The following is an 18232-nucleotide window of genomic DNA, read 5'->3' on the forward strand; positions in this document are numbered from 1 at the left end:
TCATTAGAACTGTTTTTAAAAAATGTGTTTAAAACAACAGCAGCGGTTTGATTCCTACTTTGAGAGGACTTTGGTCTGTGGGGCTACTATAACACTGAAACTAGTGAGTGAATAACGCACTAATCCAGTTAACCTGACTCAGTATTATTAGGATCATGTGTCTCCTGTTCCTCTCAGGTTAGTGTGTGCATTGGATGTATGACAGCAGGCTAAACATAATTTGTAGAAGCCACTGGGACACTGGTAGAAAATTTGTGGCTTTAAAACCTGCTCATTTTTTTATTTATTTATTTATTTATTTTTATATCACGTTTGTGCCAGCTTGCTTCTTTCTTCCCTCTTGAGTACCACTTGATGAAAATATGCATAACCTGGCTGCCAGCACAGATTTACTACAGAGAGATATACTGTACACTGACCTGCCTACTGTTGGCAGTATGTAGGACACACACACACTGCAGCCGAGTTTCTACTAGAGTCATTTTAGAGATGATATGACTAGAAATGATACAATGACAGGAGCAGAGAAGTTGGAGCATCAGAGAGGCAGACAGAGCTTTTGACAGGGAAGGAGAGACCGAGTTCAGGAACTCACTCAGTGGAGAGCAGGATGGCCCAGACAAGAAGAACTGTGGGTGGCTGGGAAAATCTGGCCATTGGCACAGTGTGTCTTGTAATCATGAGCATAAATTAATCCTCTACAATGCTTAGAATGAGAGAAAATTAGAAAAATCTTTCTACTGCCTCACCACAGTCCTAAGAGCCCATTTTTGTTTGCAAATCAAGACGTAAGTGATCCTTTGAACACCCAGAGCAAAATACAGCAGGAAAACATGAGACTAGTAGTGGCAGATTAGTAAAAGGCAATGATTTAAAGACCTGGAGAGCAGCCCAGAGCTGCTGCAGAGATCATTTCACAGAGTGTGTGTGTGTGAGAAACCAGACTGAGAGGCAGGAGAGCTCGGATCTGGCAGCAGGAGAGAGATGAGTGGCCTGTTCAGAGACTCCTGGAAGTGATCTGACTGGAGCAAATATTCACCCAGAGACTGGTGAGCAGAGCACAACCCTGAAAATGCTGAGGAGGAACGAGAACTACGCACGTTCCCGAGGTCTTCTGTGAGGAAATGAGCTAATTTTGTTACAAATTTGTTCATTTATTCATTAATGATAGACCCAAATACATTAACATTACTATCTCTGTACACAGCTAAGCCAGGTGTAAACAGAAGCGATTATCCTGGATAGAAATGTATCGTCTATTTCATCTTTTTGAGCCCTTAATGTTAAATAATTAATGCGATGCTTTGCTCACAAGGATTATGTGCTTAATTTCAAGTAAGGAATAATTACTTAACTCTTTTTCCATTCTATTCTAGGTTTGCAGTCTAACACTATGAATCCTAAAATAAATTTTCTTTGACTGCGCTGTGGATATGCAGCTTTTAACAAATTATCCTGATCCACACACACTAAACACACCACTGGAGGAGAAAATGCATTTTACAAATATTTTAATGTAAATTTTCATCAGAATGTACAGCAATATATGTTAATAAATAGTTCATTGTAATTGTACAGCCTAAATAATATATTACATAACAATTGATTCAAACAAATAGACATGATTTCACAGCATGTTGGTAGAAGAGACTGAACAGGTGATGAAAGGTGGGGGAAGGTTGTGTGTTTGGGGAAGACTGCTGCTGCAGATTTACCGTTCTACTTTGTGCTTCTCTGAAAGGGCCCTTGGGATTATCATATTCAGAGGCAAAGCAAGTATTATGATTTTGTTTTCAGAGACTGTCTTGACTGGCTATCTGAACGAAAATAAATCTCGTCAAAAGACCAGAGGTGTTTGTCTATTGTTGTCCACAAAGGGATTTGTCATCCTAATTGTTTGTCACCGGTGTGCGATGTGAAAATGGCATCAATCGAGTGAAAAGATATTGTATATTGAACTTGACATGTCTTTCCTAAAATGGAACCAAAGCATAATTTGGTTGAAAATAATGCAGTTAAACATAGTTGCAAAACAGTGTGACAAAAATCACCCTCAGTCAGATATAGGTAGGCGGCAACATTCATAGGATTGGTCAGTATGCCTAACAGCTTGGTACTTTTCCTCAAGTCACGCCAATTAACTAACAACATCATGTCGCAAAAAGACAAAAAAATCAAAACCTGCTTTCCTTTCAATTATTTTCAAAATGAACAGGCAGACCGAGGGCTTAGAAAAAATGGTAATTATAGCTTGAGGTTTTGAAAAACAGTCTGACGTCTGCCATCCTCTTCCACCTCCAGTGCACCTTCTTTTACACCCCACCCTCCCACCATGTTTTTAACCATAACATAAAATGTGTTCAAATACATATTTGCTAACATCCTTCACTTATTCTAGACATTTTATTCTGACCAGCAGCAATTCAAACAAAATATATGGCTTCCCACAAGAAATGGTTGTAACATTAAAACATACAAAAATCTTTGTCTATCACAACTGACGTTACCAATGGAAAATTTTATTAAACCTCAAAAAATGTCACTGATACCATTTTCCATTTTTATAGATATTATCTTTTAGATGTTTCGCATTCTCTTTAGAGCCTTTCCTAACGCACAGCTACAGTATAAACTGCTGGATCTGTCCAATACAGTACTTGGTAGATACTATACTATTCTGCAGGTCTGAGGAAAATCAAATACTTCCTCAAATTCCATTTCAAGTGCATCCTATCAAGTTTAAGGCCTGAGGTGTGCTTTGATTCTTTGACTGAATTTTCATTCTCTCTGTATTAACCAAGTGACTATTACACACCTAATCTCTTTTCACTGCTGTCTGAAGAGACTATCGATTTGTGCCAAGTCACCTCTTGGTACATCTCATTAGTGTGGATCAATACCGTTTATGTAAAATGAATATGATATGAGCGAAACGGTGGAGAGTCCTTGGAGCCGACTAGGAGACTAATGGGAGAGGTTACTGTTATTCTAACAATGTTTTACCTACACAGTGTTCCCTGCCATGTGGGCAGAATGAGAGAGACTCAGGATGCACAGACTGTGTGGTCGCCGTGGATTATGGTTACCATGGCAACATGGCAGTTCATCAATGTAATATGGAACCAGCCTGGTCCTGGTGCTGATTGGCCAACGAGGTAACAAGACGAGGATTGGCTGCTTCACGGGCTTCAAGCACAGAAAAGGGTCTGTCGGCTGTTTCTCTCGCTCTCGTTCCTGTTTCTTCGCTGTCAGGGGCAAACCCATTAAAGAGTCGGAGTCAGGGGTCACCTCGGAGTGTGCCCGTTGACTTGGCCCCTGCTCCACTGAATGTTGGGTAGTGTCAGACACCTCCTGAAGTGCTCGAGCTGGGCCTGCAGCCTCTCTCTCTCCTCTCGCACTTTCTGCCTCTGACTCACCAACTCCTGGCAAATGCAAAATGGATACAATTTACATTACAAACCACAGATTTTCTGCACCCGCCTGCATCGCTTACAAACGGGAGTACAGAGCAGAAAATGGAAAACCTGATGCAAAAGATAGAAATACATGGATCTGTGAGAAACCACTTTGCAGACACATAGTTTCGGGTGACAGGCAGTGTGAGGCACTTACCCCCATACTGAGAGAGAGCTGCTCTGCAGTCCTGGTCAGAGTGTAGTTCTGCGCTTCAAGTCTCTTACACTGACTGTGAAGAACTTGTTTCTCTATACTCCATTCTGAAAAGAGGGCAGAGAAAGAAATATGAAAACCATGAACTATAAAAGACACATGGAAACTATAAACAAAATGACGAAATATGACAACTATAAAAAAAAATCTGAAAATATCCATCTCAGGAGGAAAGTCACACTGAGCTTCATACACAGGAATGTCCTATGAGCTGCTCCCTTTTAAGGTTGGGAATGCAGATGTGTTTACATTACATGTTCAACATTGGTTAAACCTAAGGGTGGAAGTAACTAGTTATATTTACTCACAGCACTGTAACTGAGTAGTTTTTTTTACAATATATACATTCCTTTTAATTTTACTTAAGTATGTTTTTGCGTACTTATTATTGTAGTATTGTATGTAAGTGTAAATTGATCAACTATGGAGTCATTCATAGTGAACTGTCAGTCAGCAAAGAGGACAGGAGCGACTACTGGTGCATTTTAGTTTGAAATCTTACCATCCATGTACTCTTGGTAGGCTTCGAAGATGGCTTCAATCCCCTGCCACTTCCTGGGAGTTTCCTCCACCTCTTCCTCCTCATCCTCCTCCTCCTGCCCAGACTCCTCCTCCTCCTCCTCCTCCTCAGACAGGTGGTCCCTTGGCCGCGCCGCGTCCCGGTGGGCTAGAGGAGTATGGTAGTGATGGCCGTTGATGTTGGGATGCTGAGGGGCGTGATGTGGGTTTGGTCTTTTCAGTGGAGACATGCTGCGAGGCTGCGAGTGGTCGGGCTTTAATGTGACATCAGAGCCGCATTTTGAGACTCCTTAGGAGAAAAGAGCAGGAAACAGAGGCCATGTCAGTCTTTGGAGTGAATCCCAACATCAATATAGTCAATACTGTGAGAGCTATCAGTTATTTTACTGTTTGATCTGCTCTACCAAAACTAACTGAGGTGATTTATTTTATTTATCCAGAAGGACCATCATAAAAGCCTGTCAACATTTTTTTTTTTTACATATTTTACCCTACAACAGTTCAGATTTTTTAAATTGCCTTATCCTTTCAGAAATAAATCTACATTATAAGCTTTAATACAAATGGAGTGCAGTTCTGAGATACTGAGTATGGATACTGAGTAGATACTGAATATAAAAGATTTGACAAATCAGCTGGTAAAACTGTTGTGAACCTTCTATCTTTAGAAAGTATTTAACAAAAAAGGTTATTTTACAAAAAAGAGCACTGTACAAGCACCCGGTAACATTCAACAACTATGTGTATGTGGTTACTGAGATCAAAAGGATCAATTTTGGGGAAAAAAAAAAGAAAAAGTCAGATAAATCCATGTTCATGAATGGATATTTCACTGGTTTCTCCACCAGGCTAGTTCCATTTAACGACCACTAGGTGTCAGAATACTCCTTTCTTACAATCCACACTGACTCCACAGGTCATACACCGATGGGGCTAACCTTTGTTCTGCAGCGTGTTGTGTGTGGACTGCAGCACGGCCTGGTGGAAGTGCTGAGCGAAGGCCTCTGGTGTGAATCTCTCCCAGGGCCGACTCCGCCCGTTCTGCATCGGGTTAGGCTCCTTCCTCTGGTGAGAAGACACAGTGCCGTTCTGGAGGCTCTGGAGCTTCTTGGCTGGCTGACCCTCCATGAATCCAGGCTTGTCGAGGTGGGGGGGCAGGGGCCGGGGTGCCGGGGAGTCGACGGGGGGCTTGAACGGGTCTGTGTGGAGGCTGTTGGCTCTGTGGGAGAAGGGAGGGGACGGGCTGGGGGAGTCTGGGTAGTGATGTCCGTTTGTTTGACATGGCAGAGGCGCTGATGAGGATTCACCTGCACAGGCATGAACACAGAGTATGAGAGAGAGCTTTTTTTGAATATTTTTTGCATGCGTGTGTGTGTGTGTGTGTGTGTGTGTGTGTGTGTGTGTGTGTGTGAGTGTGTCTGTCTTACCAGTTGAGGGAGCAGGCGGGCTGCGACATAGGGGCAATGGGTTATATCTGAGTGTGTCTAAAGTCACAGTCTTCCTTTGTATGGCCTTCAGCAGCTCCTCTGTCCTCTCCTTACCTACAGAGTTTTACAGAAAAAGAAGAGATATTATTTACATTAAAAAAAAAAAACATTATATATTGACTAGCACTAGGAGCCAGTAGAAAAAGGTCAGAAAATGGGTGATAAGTCATGAAAGTACAGTGATATAAACAGTATTTTACATAATCACCACATATATGTGCATCTGTATTAAAATATATTCCAAAATCAATTTAAATCAGTGGAGTAACAATTCATTGATTACTCTGATGCATCAATACTAAATTCTGCCAATTCAACAGCATCTTCTACAAGAAATAAATAAATTGCTCTGATGTTGGCCCCAACCAATATGAAATGCTTATTAGCGATTCCTAAAAACAAAAACTGTTTTAACATTGTGTTGATGTAACAGAATAATTGCCACTGCATATAAATGCAGAATAACTGCAACTTTTTTGTCCCTAATTTTGTTTTTATGGATTTTATGCATATCAGAAGAAAATGGCCAGTCTCACATTACTGCATGTGTTGATTTAATGGATATAAAAATTTTGGCTACAATTGTGGTTGACAAACTTGAATCAAATTGAATCATTCCAGAAAAATAAAACTTATTCTTAAATAAAATTGCCAACTAGTGAATCATGAATCAAACTCACATCCTTAATTTGATTATTATACTATTATTAATAGTGTATTAACAATATTGTAGGAACACATTAGATTGTTGATAATTCACTAGCAGGTGAATTGGTGCAAACTCATGACACTGGAATCAAATCTACTCGTGTTGCAGTTAGGACTGACTCATGCCACAAACTTCTCTCGAGGCTCCCTTACTCTATTTTCCCTTCATATCTCCCACAACTGTGATAAAGAAAAAGCAAACATGACAGGAACTAAATATTATATTTCAGCATGGGGAATCACAAAGGTGAAGCAGAGTAAAGGTAGGATGAGCGAGGACACTAGAAAAGGTTTTCACCTCTCCTCTGCTGTGGGGTGACATGGGAGAGGTTGAACATAAGGAGGAAGTCTTTTTTCTCCTCCAGTTCATCGGTGCTGTCCATCTGCTCGGCAGTGTAGGGGGTGGTGAGGGGAGGTGGGGGAGTTGGAGGCGAGGAGGCCTTCCTCTTGCCCCGTACAGCTGGCGGAGAGAGGCTACGCTCTCTGAGCATCCTCCTCCTCTTCCTCCGCTTCCGCTCAAGAAGCTCGTCGCGATGGGTCAGCGTGGTCAGGCCGCACACACGCAGAAAGTCCACTTTCTTTGGAGAGAGAGTGAAATTTGGGCGGGTGAATCATGCATCATTCTGGACAAAAGAGATTCTTCAAGCCCTGGGATAGAAATACACAAGGTGTGTGATGCATGCGTGTGTGTGTCCTTCGGATTGTTTCTGTTTGCGTACCTCAGAGGACGTGTCCAGTTTGAGCGGGGGCTGTTCTGTCACTCTCCTGAGATGGGCCTTCACCTCCTCTTCATCACTCTCATCATATGACTCATCCACATCATAGTAATAACCTGGGGAGAGCAGAAAAAAGAGAGAAATGGCCTTTATCATTATAAAAAAGAGCAGGCCACTGGGCTTATCTTAGTTTTTAATGACAGACTGTAAGGTTTAGTCATTCGTTCCCTGTAGTCACTCAGTCTTTTCCCCTCATGCCTCCTGTTCTTACAATCAGTGCACTCTCCGCACTCATACCTCTCTAATGTCTGAACAACCTCCTCTCTTTTCATCTCTTCACGTCTTCATTCTGACTTGATGTGTAACAATTTTTTACCAAAACCGAAATAATGCGATTCTGGTCCTCAGTTTACCAAATTGTACGTGTGTGTAGTGAGTTGTGATTTTTCTTCTCACCACATTTCATGCATGTATTTTTTTGTTTGTATGTTTGTTTGTTTTTGAGTACAACACAAAATTTTTAAGAATACACTGAAAAAATTCACAAATGCTTTTGATTCATACCAACATTCAGCCCAAAAGCCTCATGCAGAGGTTTTGTGTTGCCAGGCTTCACAACCTTCAGCGAACAATGGCAAAAGCCCCATTCAGCTATTTGTGCTGAATTGCTGTTTGCTGTGTTGTGTTTAAAGGTACAATATGTAATAATTTGCTTGTTCAAATGTGCAAATTGCGATAACACAGCACCGTGCAATCACAAATGTTGTTGATTAATACCAGTCAGTCAATCATCGGTTACTATGATGGCTCTGAAAACAGCAGCTCCAGCCTGGCACTTTGTGTTGTTTTGGCGAAAACCCCCCCCACTCCCCATCACACACACATAGCCAGGCTGATGTCTGCTGCGTGGGGCAGTGGTAGACTGTAAAGTCTGTTAGGAGGCTAACACACACAGATTTCAAATGGCCAGACTTTTACGTTTGTTGCTGAGGTAAGCAACATTTGCTGTTTGTTACGTTACCACCAGTGATAAGTAAGAAATTGCTACTGTTTTTGCTTTCATTCTCAACCTGCGTGACCATTTTGCAGAGACAGTATGTAGCCTAAAATGAGCCTGTATACATACATCAAGCAGCTATTTCCACTAAATATTACTTAAACATAATAAAATTACATATTGTTCCTTCAAATAATAAAGAAAAAAGCTGAATTCTAGGTTGGCTCAATTTTTTCGAGCCAAACCATCATATGAACTGTGGCCTAAAAATCAAAATACAGACCAAACTGTAACCAAAGTGTTTCTAATTTCATTACATTGCTAATGTCCACTATTTGACTCACCTCCCTCCCTGGCTTCCCTCCTCCTCTTCTCCTCCAGGTCCAGCTTGCTGAGGAGCCGGCGGTGCTGCTGGAGGACTTCGTCGTACACCAGCATGCTGTCGGGCGCCTGACTCTGTCGCTCCCTCGCCGGAGACGGAGAGGTTGCCTTGCGCTGGCCCTCCAGCTCGGTGCAGGTACCGGGGACAGACAGAGGCATGCAGGGCCTCTGGTGGAGGTTATTGAAGTGATGGTGGTGGTAGAGAGCGTGGATGGGTCTGTCCTGCTCAGACTTGCTCCAGGCGCCTGGCTCTGGCACACTGGGTATCCTCAGTGACGAGAACCTGTCTGGGACATCTGCCCTCCTCCTGCCTCCTTCCTCCAGCTTCTCCCCCCAGCTCAGCGGCCTGTCGGCTCGGGTCAGACCCGGAGGCGGGTGGCTCGGCGGCGTAGAAGGGTTGAATTTTCGACGGGAGTCTGTCGGGGTGTCGACAAGAGATGCCGGGTTCCAGAGAGTGGTTGGAGGGGCGGGGGGATGATGTTGAGCTTTCGGAGAGATAAGAGGAGGTGGAGCACCGAGGCGCGGAGGTACATCTTTGTTGGTTAAGTTGTGATGAACTGAGTTGATCCTGTTTAGGGGGAAAAAAAACAGAATAAAACTGTAGTCTAGTTCTCATTTGACCCTTTCAGCCCACAATGAGTGACACTGAGAAGGAAGTAAGTCATTTTTTTCTGGCTGATTTATCTAGTTTTCTCACCTGTGGCCATCTCTCCTTGGCTCCACCCCTTTCCCAGGAGACCTGAGCCCCAGCTCCAGTGGCCCCTCTCTCTCCTGCCCTTGCCGTCTCTGCCGCGTTAACCATCTCTCCTCGTTCGCCCTCTGACTCATCATGGCAGCTGGTAGAGCCCCGTGGATCCCCCCACCAACAGAATGATGCTTCCCCAGGTGAGAGGGCACCAGGCTGGGGACCGGGTGTGGGATGGAGCCCATAGAGGGGTGGAGGCCCGGCTGCAGGGACAGAGGTTTAGGCGCTGCGAGACCCGGATGGTCTGTCTCCTTGGGTTTATCTGGAGAGTTTTAAGAAAGAGCTATTAGGTTTATTAAAGTCACATCTTCCTTCCTTCATTTGGTGTATTTCCTGTTGAAACAGGGTGCAGTGTAGTGGAGGCATCATTCAAAAGTGTAAACAAGAGATTGGTTAGTTGTTGTTACTGTTGTTTGATCACTTTAAACTTATTTTGAGATTATTTGCCATATTTAGGGGATGGAGGCACAGAACAGTACAAAATTAAAAATCACAAAGTTCAAGACATGTTTTTCATGCTTGTGTACAAACATAAATTTTCTTCAGCTATTTAAACAGGTCTAGTGTCTTGCTTTCACTTTAAAAGTATTCTCAGTAGCAATCTTGTCATTTTTCACATTGGTCTTGTAAAATAATGAAATATGGGTACAATTTTTTACATTTAATAAGCATAATACTAAGTATGCTATCAGTATTCAATTCTGCATGTGTGAGTATTATGGTATTTGCATGTGTGTGTGTTCATATGCACGCGCACATGTGTGTGTGTGTGTGTGTGTGTGTGTGTGTGTCTCCATACCCAGTCTGTTCGGGGTCAGCCTCTCCCCTGGCCTGGCCCTGTCCTCCGGTGCTGCCCTGCGAGCCTGCAGCTCAGCCAGGTAGTGGCTCTCCGCGGCTCGGACCATCTGCTGCTGTCTCTCCCTCTGCCTCTCCTTCTGTCTGTCCATCTCTCTCTCCCTCTCTCTCTCTCTCTCCTCCTCCCTCTCCCTCTCCCTCTCTCGCTCTCTCTCCCGCTCTCGCTCAAGCCCGGCCTCGCGCTCCCTCTCTTTCTCTCGTTCACGCTCTTGCTCTCTCTCTCGCTGGCGGAGCTCATTCTCCATCTGTAGCCTGTGGGGGAGGTTGACAAGTATGCACACACACACACACGCACGCACACACACACACACACACACACACACACACACACACATGCATACACACAGGGGGAGAAGGTGAGAGATGCAACACCCAACATGAGGCAGATATTAACCACACACTGGTGAACCTCACACAAACATTTCTGCTCAAACATACACACACTAACACATACGCACACAAATACACACACACACACTCCGCTTACCATGAGGAAAATAATCCATACACAGCATGACTGAGCAAGAGCAGATGAACACTTAATAGGTATCCACAGGAGAAGGACACACACACACACACACACACACAGGCTCACACACATATACATATGAGTGCACACATTCACGAGCAATCAATAGCACACAAACAAACCTACAAGATATGCAGGAGCCATTACAGTGCCAGAAAATAAATACCATCCATTACAAACACAAACATTTCCTCTGCAGTGTGCCACAGGGAGACAAAGTGGCTTGTGATGCTGAGAAAGGAGTTGGAAGTAGTGAAAGAAAAAAAAAATATGTATATCGAGAGAGAGAGAGAGAGACTGCAGGGAAGAGAAAGAGAGAGAGTGGACTTTTTATGTGTGTGCATGTGAATTTGCATGTGTGGATTGGCTTGCACGTGGATATGTGTGCATATGTGTGTGTGTGCGTGTGTGTGAGTGTGTGTGACAGAGAGAGAGAGAGCGAGAGAGTTGGAAGGGCAGCGCGAGTGATGAGTGTATAGGAGGCACTGTGGGGTGTGTGCTAAAAATATCACACACTCAGCAACCTGTGCCTACCCTGCAGAGAGAGATTACACAGCCCTGCAGAGAGAGAGAGGTGTGTGGTGTAAAGAGAGAATGAGAGAGAAAGAAAGAAAGAAAAATGAAAGAAAGAAAGAAAAAAGAAAAAAGGAAAGAAAGAAGAAAAGAAAGAGGGAAAGAAAGAAAGAAAGAAAGAAAAGAAAGATGTGCATCTGTTTATGTGTGTTTGTGTGTGTGTGTGTGTGTGTGTGTGTGAGTGTGTGTGTGGTACCTCTCAGCCAGCGCTGTGTGGTTGAGCTCCCCAGGGTAGCGGGCACCCGGCAGGTGCAAGTGGAGGGCAGAGGGTTGGAGGGGAGGGAAGGCACCACCTGCAGGCACAGAGTAGAACTGCGACCGCAGCGCAGAAAGACACAGTGACTCCTCCATCCTGCCACACACACACACACACACACACACACACACACACACACACACACACACACAGAGAGAGGCGAGTCAGTACGACTGTATCTGCACAGGACACCTTTGGAAAAAAAAAGAGGAAGTTTGGCAGTGAAGGTGAGAGGACGGCACCGGCGTGACAGTGCTGTAGGTTAATGATGTAGGTGGGACGGGGCTCAAGAGCACCTATTTATAGAAACACATCAACGCATTTTTTTGGGAGGCTGGCCCACTGGTCCACTGACACAAAAATCATGCGTCCCCTGTAGATTGGTTTTGTTTGTGTACAGCAAAAAGAGTGCAATCGTTAAAGGAAAATTCCCCCCTAAAACACAATAACACACACACACACAACACTCTCTAACCCTAACTCTCTCCTGCGTTGGATTTCTCCTTGGATGTTTGTTTAACATTGCTGCACGTTAGTCTACAAAGAGGACGGTGCTTATTTATTTTTAGAGCTTGGCAATGAAACCTGACAGCTAACATTTCTGTTTGAGATGTTTGAAATTTTTCCTTCCTATTAAAACACCACTCGAGCTGCGCGGCGAACATCTCTCTAAGTGATGTCGGTGGTTTTAACTCCTGGCGAGGTCGCTGTGGAATAAAACGCAAGATCAAACGACAAAACGGCGCTGGAAACACAATCCGAGGCTTTAAATAGTGTGATTGTGCTCGAGGCTGTAAATTTCCTTGAAGGTGCCACGATTCATTTTATAACGCAAGACGCCGGCGTGGCTAGGGCGTTGTTATTACCGTTGCAAGGTGAGAGGGTGGTGAAGGTAGGCAGGGTGATAGTAAGCAGCAGCGGCAGCGTGGGCGGCGGTGGCCGGGTCGAGCCCCAGGGGCAGAGAGGTCAGCCGGAGGTCATCTGAGGCGGCAAACGGACGTATCCCTCTCAGGTACTCCTCTGGCACGGCACCCGAGGGAACCACGGGGTGCATCTGCCCGGGCAAACTGGAGGACACACGAGGAGACACGTTAAAGTACAAGTTATATGCTGACAGATGTGCGGTCAAAAGACTCCTGGTGGATAAAAATCAAGTTGAAATGCCTCCTCCGTTGCAAACACACTCACCTAAGGCTCTGTATTCGAGGGTCTTGCATGACAGTGCTGGGGGTGAGACCAAAGGGGTGAGCCAAAGGGTGAGCTGAAGGGATGGGGGGAGTCCTCTTATCCTGCTGGGGCTGGGTGCTCTCAGCTCCCACTCGCTCCCTGCTGACTCCCTGAATGCCCGGATCAGCCTGGCAGAGCGACAGACAGACAGACAGACAGACAGACAGACAGACAGACAGACACACAGACAGACAGACAGAGAGTATGAGAACAGGCCGAACGTCCATTCTTTGTAGTCTGCGTTGTAGAAGCTGCTATTTTAACAGAGAGGGGTTCAGGGAAGATGAGAGGGAAAGGAAGCCGAGAGATTTGGGTAAAAAGCTTCAAGCTGCAGCCAGAGGCACAGTGGAATGGAAACGTGGGTCTGATATGTTTGAACAGGTCAAGATCAAAGTGGAAAGATGATCCTAATATCTGGCCAACTGCTCGCTCTCTCTCTCTCTCTGTTTCTCTCTCAGGTTTCCCACTCAGAAGATTTGATAGCAACAATACTACTTGCTTTTGATCCTTGATTGTTTATACTAAATTGACAATTGTCTGCTCACCATCATGACATAAGTAGTGATGGAAAAACCAGCAAATTACAAAAGGATGTTTCCCAAACTTGCACGTAAACATCAGTGAAACATTACCTGGGTACTGCTGGTGGTTAAATTGGCAAGGACATACACAATTGAACTGGCTCGGGACCCTTGTCACACATCATCCTCCCAATCTTTCCCGTCTCTCTCAACTTTGAACTGTCTACCAAAGGTAAAAATGCCGTAAAAATAAAACATATATCTTCCATTTCCATGTTTTATTACCCAAACACAATGGAGAAGGGTACTGAGGAATATTTTACTAGAAATCGGGAAGAAAACAAGGATTTTTCTAGAATAAATAAAAAAAAAACAGTGGCAGCCAAGGGAAGCCCGGGGAACCTTTGACTCCGTCCATTTGAGGAGAAGATCCATTTCCACTAATGTGTCAAATCTGGTTGCTACGGCAACAGACAGCAATCGTGGTCACGCTCGCCGTGGACGAAGCCACAAACAAATGACCCTTAGCAGCGAAACCTGGCCCGCGAGCCTCGCGCCGGAGCGCACTTCAGCCGCATCGAAATCCCTGCGCTTTGAACAACTTTGAATAGTTTTGAATATCTCTCTCATGGAAAGCAGATTCAAACCAGGCTTTCCAGTGATACACCATCCCTGTCTCTCTCTCTCTCTCTCTCTCTCTCTCTCCCTCTCTCTCTTCAAAATGAGAGCTCTGGGGGAAACTGAGTTGGGGGACACCGGCAGAGGAGGAGGAGGCGGAGGGGGACGAGGCACAGGATCTGGACCACAGCCATCACATTCCTTGACCCCTGACCCCAGCCGATAGCCAATGGCCTTCGCAGACGCCGCAACACACAGACACACTCCGCTCCTATTGGACAGAGCGTCCTGTGCTCCGCCACTCTCTGTTCCAGAACAATCTGCATACAGTAAGGACAAATATTGAATCTACGCCAAGCAGTAGCGTTCTCTGTCTCCCTCTCTCTCTCTGTCTCTCTCTGTCTCTCTCTCTTTCTCTGTTGCTCTCCTGCTCTTTCTTGCCCTCCCTCTCTTCTTTTCTTAACATCCTATTCTCTATTTTCCTGCCCCCCCCCCCCTCCCTTCCCACCTCCTTTCTCTCTGAATGTCTGAATGGGAGCCCCAGGCAGGCAGAGCCACAGAGTGGTCTTTGTGAAGGGGGAGAAAGGCATCTCTGATCCAGTGGGAAGTGGCTACTGTGGGGGCTCACCCCTGCATTGTGAGGGGGGCCTGGTTCCTCACCCCAGCTTAAATTCACTCACACATCCACAAGCAAAACACACACACACGTCCATGCACACACACACACACACACACAAACACACACACACAGCTCCCTCTTCACATCCTAAGCCCTTTGTGGGGAAGGGTCAAGTACACACATAGAAACACACACACACACAGAGACACAGACACACACATGCACACACAAACACTGCAGGAAACTGAACACAATAGGTGCCAGTCTCTGCAGCCCCAGTGTTTCTTTACAAACCCTTCATGTGTTGCTGAAAGAGACATGGGAGAGCGAGACAAAAAAAAAAAAAACTGATTTGCGAGAGGAAGAGTGAGAGAGACAGGGCAGAGAAAGAGAGAGAGAGAGAGAGAGAGAGAGAGAAAGGGCGAGAGTAATGGAGGGATGGCTGGTTTGACAGTTTGATGTTGACAAGCACTGGGACTATTTCTTTAATGGAGGGTGCAGCAGCAGGAGGGATAGAGGAGAGAGAAAGTGACAGAGGGCTCATCATCTACTGAGAGGGAGAGAGAGAGAGAGAGGGAGAGAGAGGGAGAGAGAGATTGAAAAGAAAAGGAGACCCACCAAGACAAGGAAGCCAAAATGAAGAGGTGTCTTGTTTTAAATTTTTGTCTGGAATAGGGTCACATAGTCAGACGCAGCTTTCCTCTGCATCACATATCCTGCTGGCCCTGATACAAACCCCTTTGGTTTTACTTTGGTCGTATCACTTGGATATTTATCCGTACAAACATCAGAGAGGTCTTTCATGAAAAACGACATCAAATTCCACTGAACCTGCAGCGGTTCATAATCCTCCAGCTGTCTGCTTTCGCTGTGTGTCCATCTCCTATGTACAAATAAACTTAAAGACTACAGAAAGACAAGTACAGCTCATCGAGGTCAGCCATCTTTGATTTAGTTCTGAAGAACACCTATTCAAAATATTATGGAAACTGCAATATGGTCAAGTGCAATAGCCAAACTGCAGATGCTGCATTTTTAACATATGTGACGCGATCCAATTATACACGAAGCATCGTGATGCACCAGAGGTGCCTTGGTCTGGAAATTTTGCCATCCAGATGTGAAAACATGTTTACTTGATACAGCCCCCAGCCAAAAATCACACCATCATCATTTCCGTGTTCTTTTTATCATGCAAAAATAATCTTTTCCAGTAAATGTGTCACTATCTGTCGGTGTAATCACATATGATTTTTTTTTTCTTGGCATATCTCAGAGTCTATTTGTACACAGGAGATGCAGCATAGTTAAAGCAGACGAATGAAACATTATGGACATCTGTTCAGGTTTTCTGTTCAGGTTCAGGATTTCATTTGAGACATCTCAGACTTTTTGTGGGGGGAATTCTCCCTGAAGCAGCACCAGACCCTTTTGTAGAAACGACAGATACAATCAAAGGTTACCAAAAGGTCCCTATGAGGGCTAATGTCACGCAGACTTAAATACCGGGTGAATATCAATTACCTGTCGGCCCTCGACCCTCCAGAGACCGTTGCTCGTCTTGGTGGGGGCGATGGTGACTACAGGAGGGGTGCCGGGCACGCCGTGGCCCCTGGTCTGGCTCAGCAGGGGCCCCAAAGAGCCCCGCTTAGGGGTGGTGACTGGTGAACTGTGGCTGGTCGCCGGGGAAGAGACTGGAGAAGACTCACCGCTGAGGGCAGAACCTGATGGGGCGGAGAGGGGAGACGGCAGGTGGGAGAGAGGGATTAAGAGGGGAGAAGAGGAAGAAAGAAGAAATAAGACGGAGGTATCAAAACTTTGCTCGGATCAAAAAGATTAGGGCATCAAACACCCTCTCTTGACATAGCCAGACAGTACACAAAAGGACAAACAAACTTTTTCCCCTCTCTCTCTCTGTCTCTCTCTCTGTGTCTCTCTCTGTGCTGCCGTGTGAAAAGGTAAACAGAGATTCAATCAGTTTGAGTAAAAGCATTCTGGCAAAATATGACAGAATAAGATAAGGCAAGGTAGAAAAGGGACGGGAGGAAAAAGAGGCTCGTGAAAAGGTAGAGGGATGAGATGTGAGATCGTGCGATTGTGTCTGACGATTTTGTGTGTGTGTGTGTGTGTGTGTAGGGGAAAAAAGAGGCGAAAATCAGAGATCGGCAGAATGAGAGAAGGATGTAATAAAAGAAGGTGTTAAAGAGAGGGTGGGGTGTGACATGGAGGAAGAGGAGGAGGTGTAAGTGTGGTAAAGGGAGACAGCGGTGAGAGTGTGTGTGTGTGTGTTGCCAGTGGCATTCTCTCTCCCATTACTCTATTACTCTAATCAGTGTGCACACACAAACACACACACACAGAAACATCAACACAAACGCGCTCAAAGAAGGTAAGAGGGGGAAAATAATGAGACTGAAAGAGGGAGGGAATGTATCAGCTCACCTACACAGAGAGAGCTGCAGGGGGAGAGAGAAAACAGGATGGTTAGAGGAAGAGAGAGAGAGAGAGAGAGAGAGAGAGATTGTTATAATTGGCTGTAATTAGATTCTCATTATGAGGAGATGAATGGAAACGGATGAAGGAAGAGACGGAGAGGGAGAGGTCAGGAAGGGTCAGCTCTTATCCAACACCTTCATTAGGACACCAATGAGCTGACCAAAGACACAAATGTACACACACACACACACACACACATACACACACACAAACACAACACTTTCAGTATGCCCAAGAGCTACCAGTCAGCAAAATGTCTCAGATTGATCCAGAACATATAACTCTCGTCTCACAACGGCAACAAAAAACACATTACACTGTTGGCATTGGCGCGGCATCGCAATATAGGATCCAATTTTCAGCCATTAATATCTAATTCACATCCTTTCTTAATGGTGCTGTCACCACAGGTCAGCCGCTTGGCCCGCTGCCCGCCATCTCACCGAGCCCTGTTTAAATCAGGAGCGGTGTCCGCAGTTTAGAAGAAGCCACAGACACAATAAAGATGAAATGATTTGGTTATACGAGACAAAAAAAAAAAAAAAACAACTCTGACAGTGAGATGAGACAATCTCACTTCTAATGCCAGTCAGCTCTTTAATCAAGTGTCGTTTTCTTGATGCCTGACGACTGATACGCCTCATTCTGCCTGGTTTCAACACATTTTTGAATCCTGAAACAAGTGAAAGTGCATCGGAAACAAGTGGGCTTAACCCATTCCACTGGCAGATACTTTCACTTGTTTGAAGAAAAGCAATATTTTAACACTGAATGTGAGACTAAATGACGGTGTGCTTGTTTCAGTTCAACTAGAAAACACACTTTCCATAATGGGGAGTTGTGTTTTTATCCAATGTGCATATTAGCAATGAAAAACAAGATTTTAACACTGAATGAGATTTTTTTGACTGCGATTTTGAAGAATCTGGACCAGATATGTGTGTTTTTTAGTCTGTGTCAGCCGTCCAGGGCCTGCAGTTTGGATCCCGTTTTTCCTGAAAACATCCAAGCACTCTGGAGTTTAAGGAGTTTGGGTCACCGCTCACCTCTGGGATCCTCGGCCTGTTTGGCCAGTTTACGCAGGGCAGCAGCGAATCCGGAGTTTGCAGACTGGGCGACTGCGTTCCCATTGGTTAGTGGGCTAAGGGGACTGACAGTTGCCGTGGTGCGCGTTGCCGTGGAGATCATTCCTAATGATGGCGATTTGGACTCATCGTTCATACCTGAGGAGAGAGCGCCAAGAGAGATTTTGAGGAGCTTATTTCCAAAAAAAAACAAAAAAAAACGATGAAGTTCATCATTCAGCATCCTGACAA

At 45.0% G+C, this 18232-nt stretch overlaps 1 protein-coding gene across 1 annotated transcript in view; it reads right to left on the reverse strand.

Annotated features, from left to right (window-relative positions):
- Nucleotides 1-1535: 1535 nt before the first annotated feature.
- LOC115360182 (genetic suppressor element 1-like) overlaps nucleotides 1536-18232 on the reverse strand; it is a 25202-nt gene continuing 8505 nt past the window's right edge. Inside the window, exons 2-16 of the mRNA XM_030052881.1 lie at nucleotides 17963-18139; nucleotides 15945-16144; nucleotides 12624-12790; nucleotides 12302-12502; nucleotides 11376-11531; nucleotides 10022-10329; nucleotides 9175-9484; nucleotides 8441-9045; nucleotides 7103-7215; nucleotides 6682-6961; nucleotides 5616-5729; nucleotides 5127-5495; nucleotides 4172-4477; nucleotides 3613-3716; nucleotides 1536-3422 (exon numbers count right to left, since the gene is read on the reverse strand). Of these exons, the coding sequence (XP_029908741.1) occupies nucleotides 3285-3422; nucleotides 3613-3716; nucleotides 4172-4477; nucleotides 5127-5495; nucleotides 5616-5729; nucleotides 6682-6961; nucleotides 7103-7215; nucleotides 8441-9045; nucleotides 9175-9484; nucleotides 10022-10329; nucleotides 11376-11531; nucleotides 12302-12502; nucleotides 12624-12790; nucleotides 15945-16144; nucleotides 17963-18137 (3546 nt within the window). The 5' untranslated portion in view covers nucleotides 18138-18139 and the 3' untranslated portion in view covers nucleotides 1536-3284. The remainder of the gene's footprint in view (nucleotides 3423-3612; nucleotides 3717-4171; nucleotides 4478-5126; nucleotides 5496-5615; nucleotides 5730-6681; nucleotides 6962-7102; nucleotides 7216-8440; nucleotides 9046-9174; nucleotides 9485-10021; nucleotides 10330-11375; nucleotides 11532-12301; nucleotides 12503-12623; nucleotides 12791-15944; nucleotides 16145-17962; nucleotides 18140-18232) is intronic.

This window comes from Myripristis murdjan, chromosome 6, assembly GCF_902150065.1.
Source record: "Myripristis murdjan chromosome 6, fMyrMur1.1, whole genome shotgun sequence".
Lineage (NCBI taxonomy): Eukaryota > Metazoa > Chordata > Actinopteri > Holocentriformes > Holocentridae > Myripristis > Myripristis murdjan.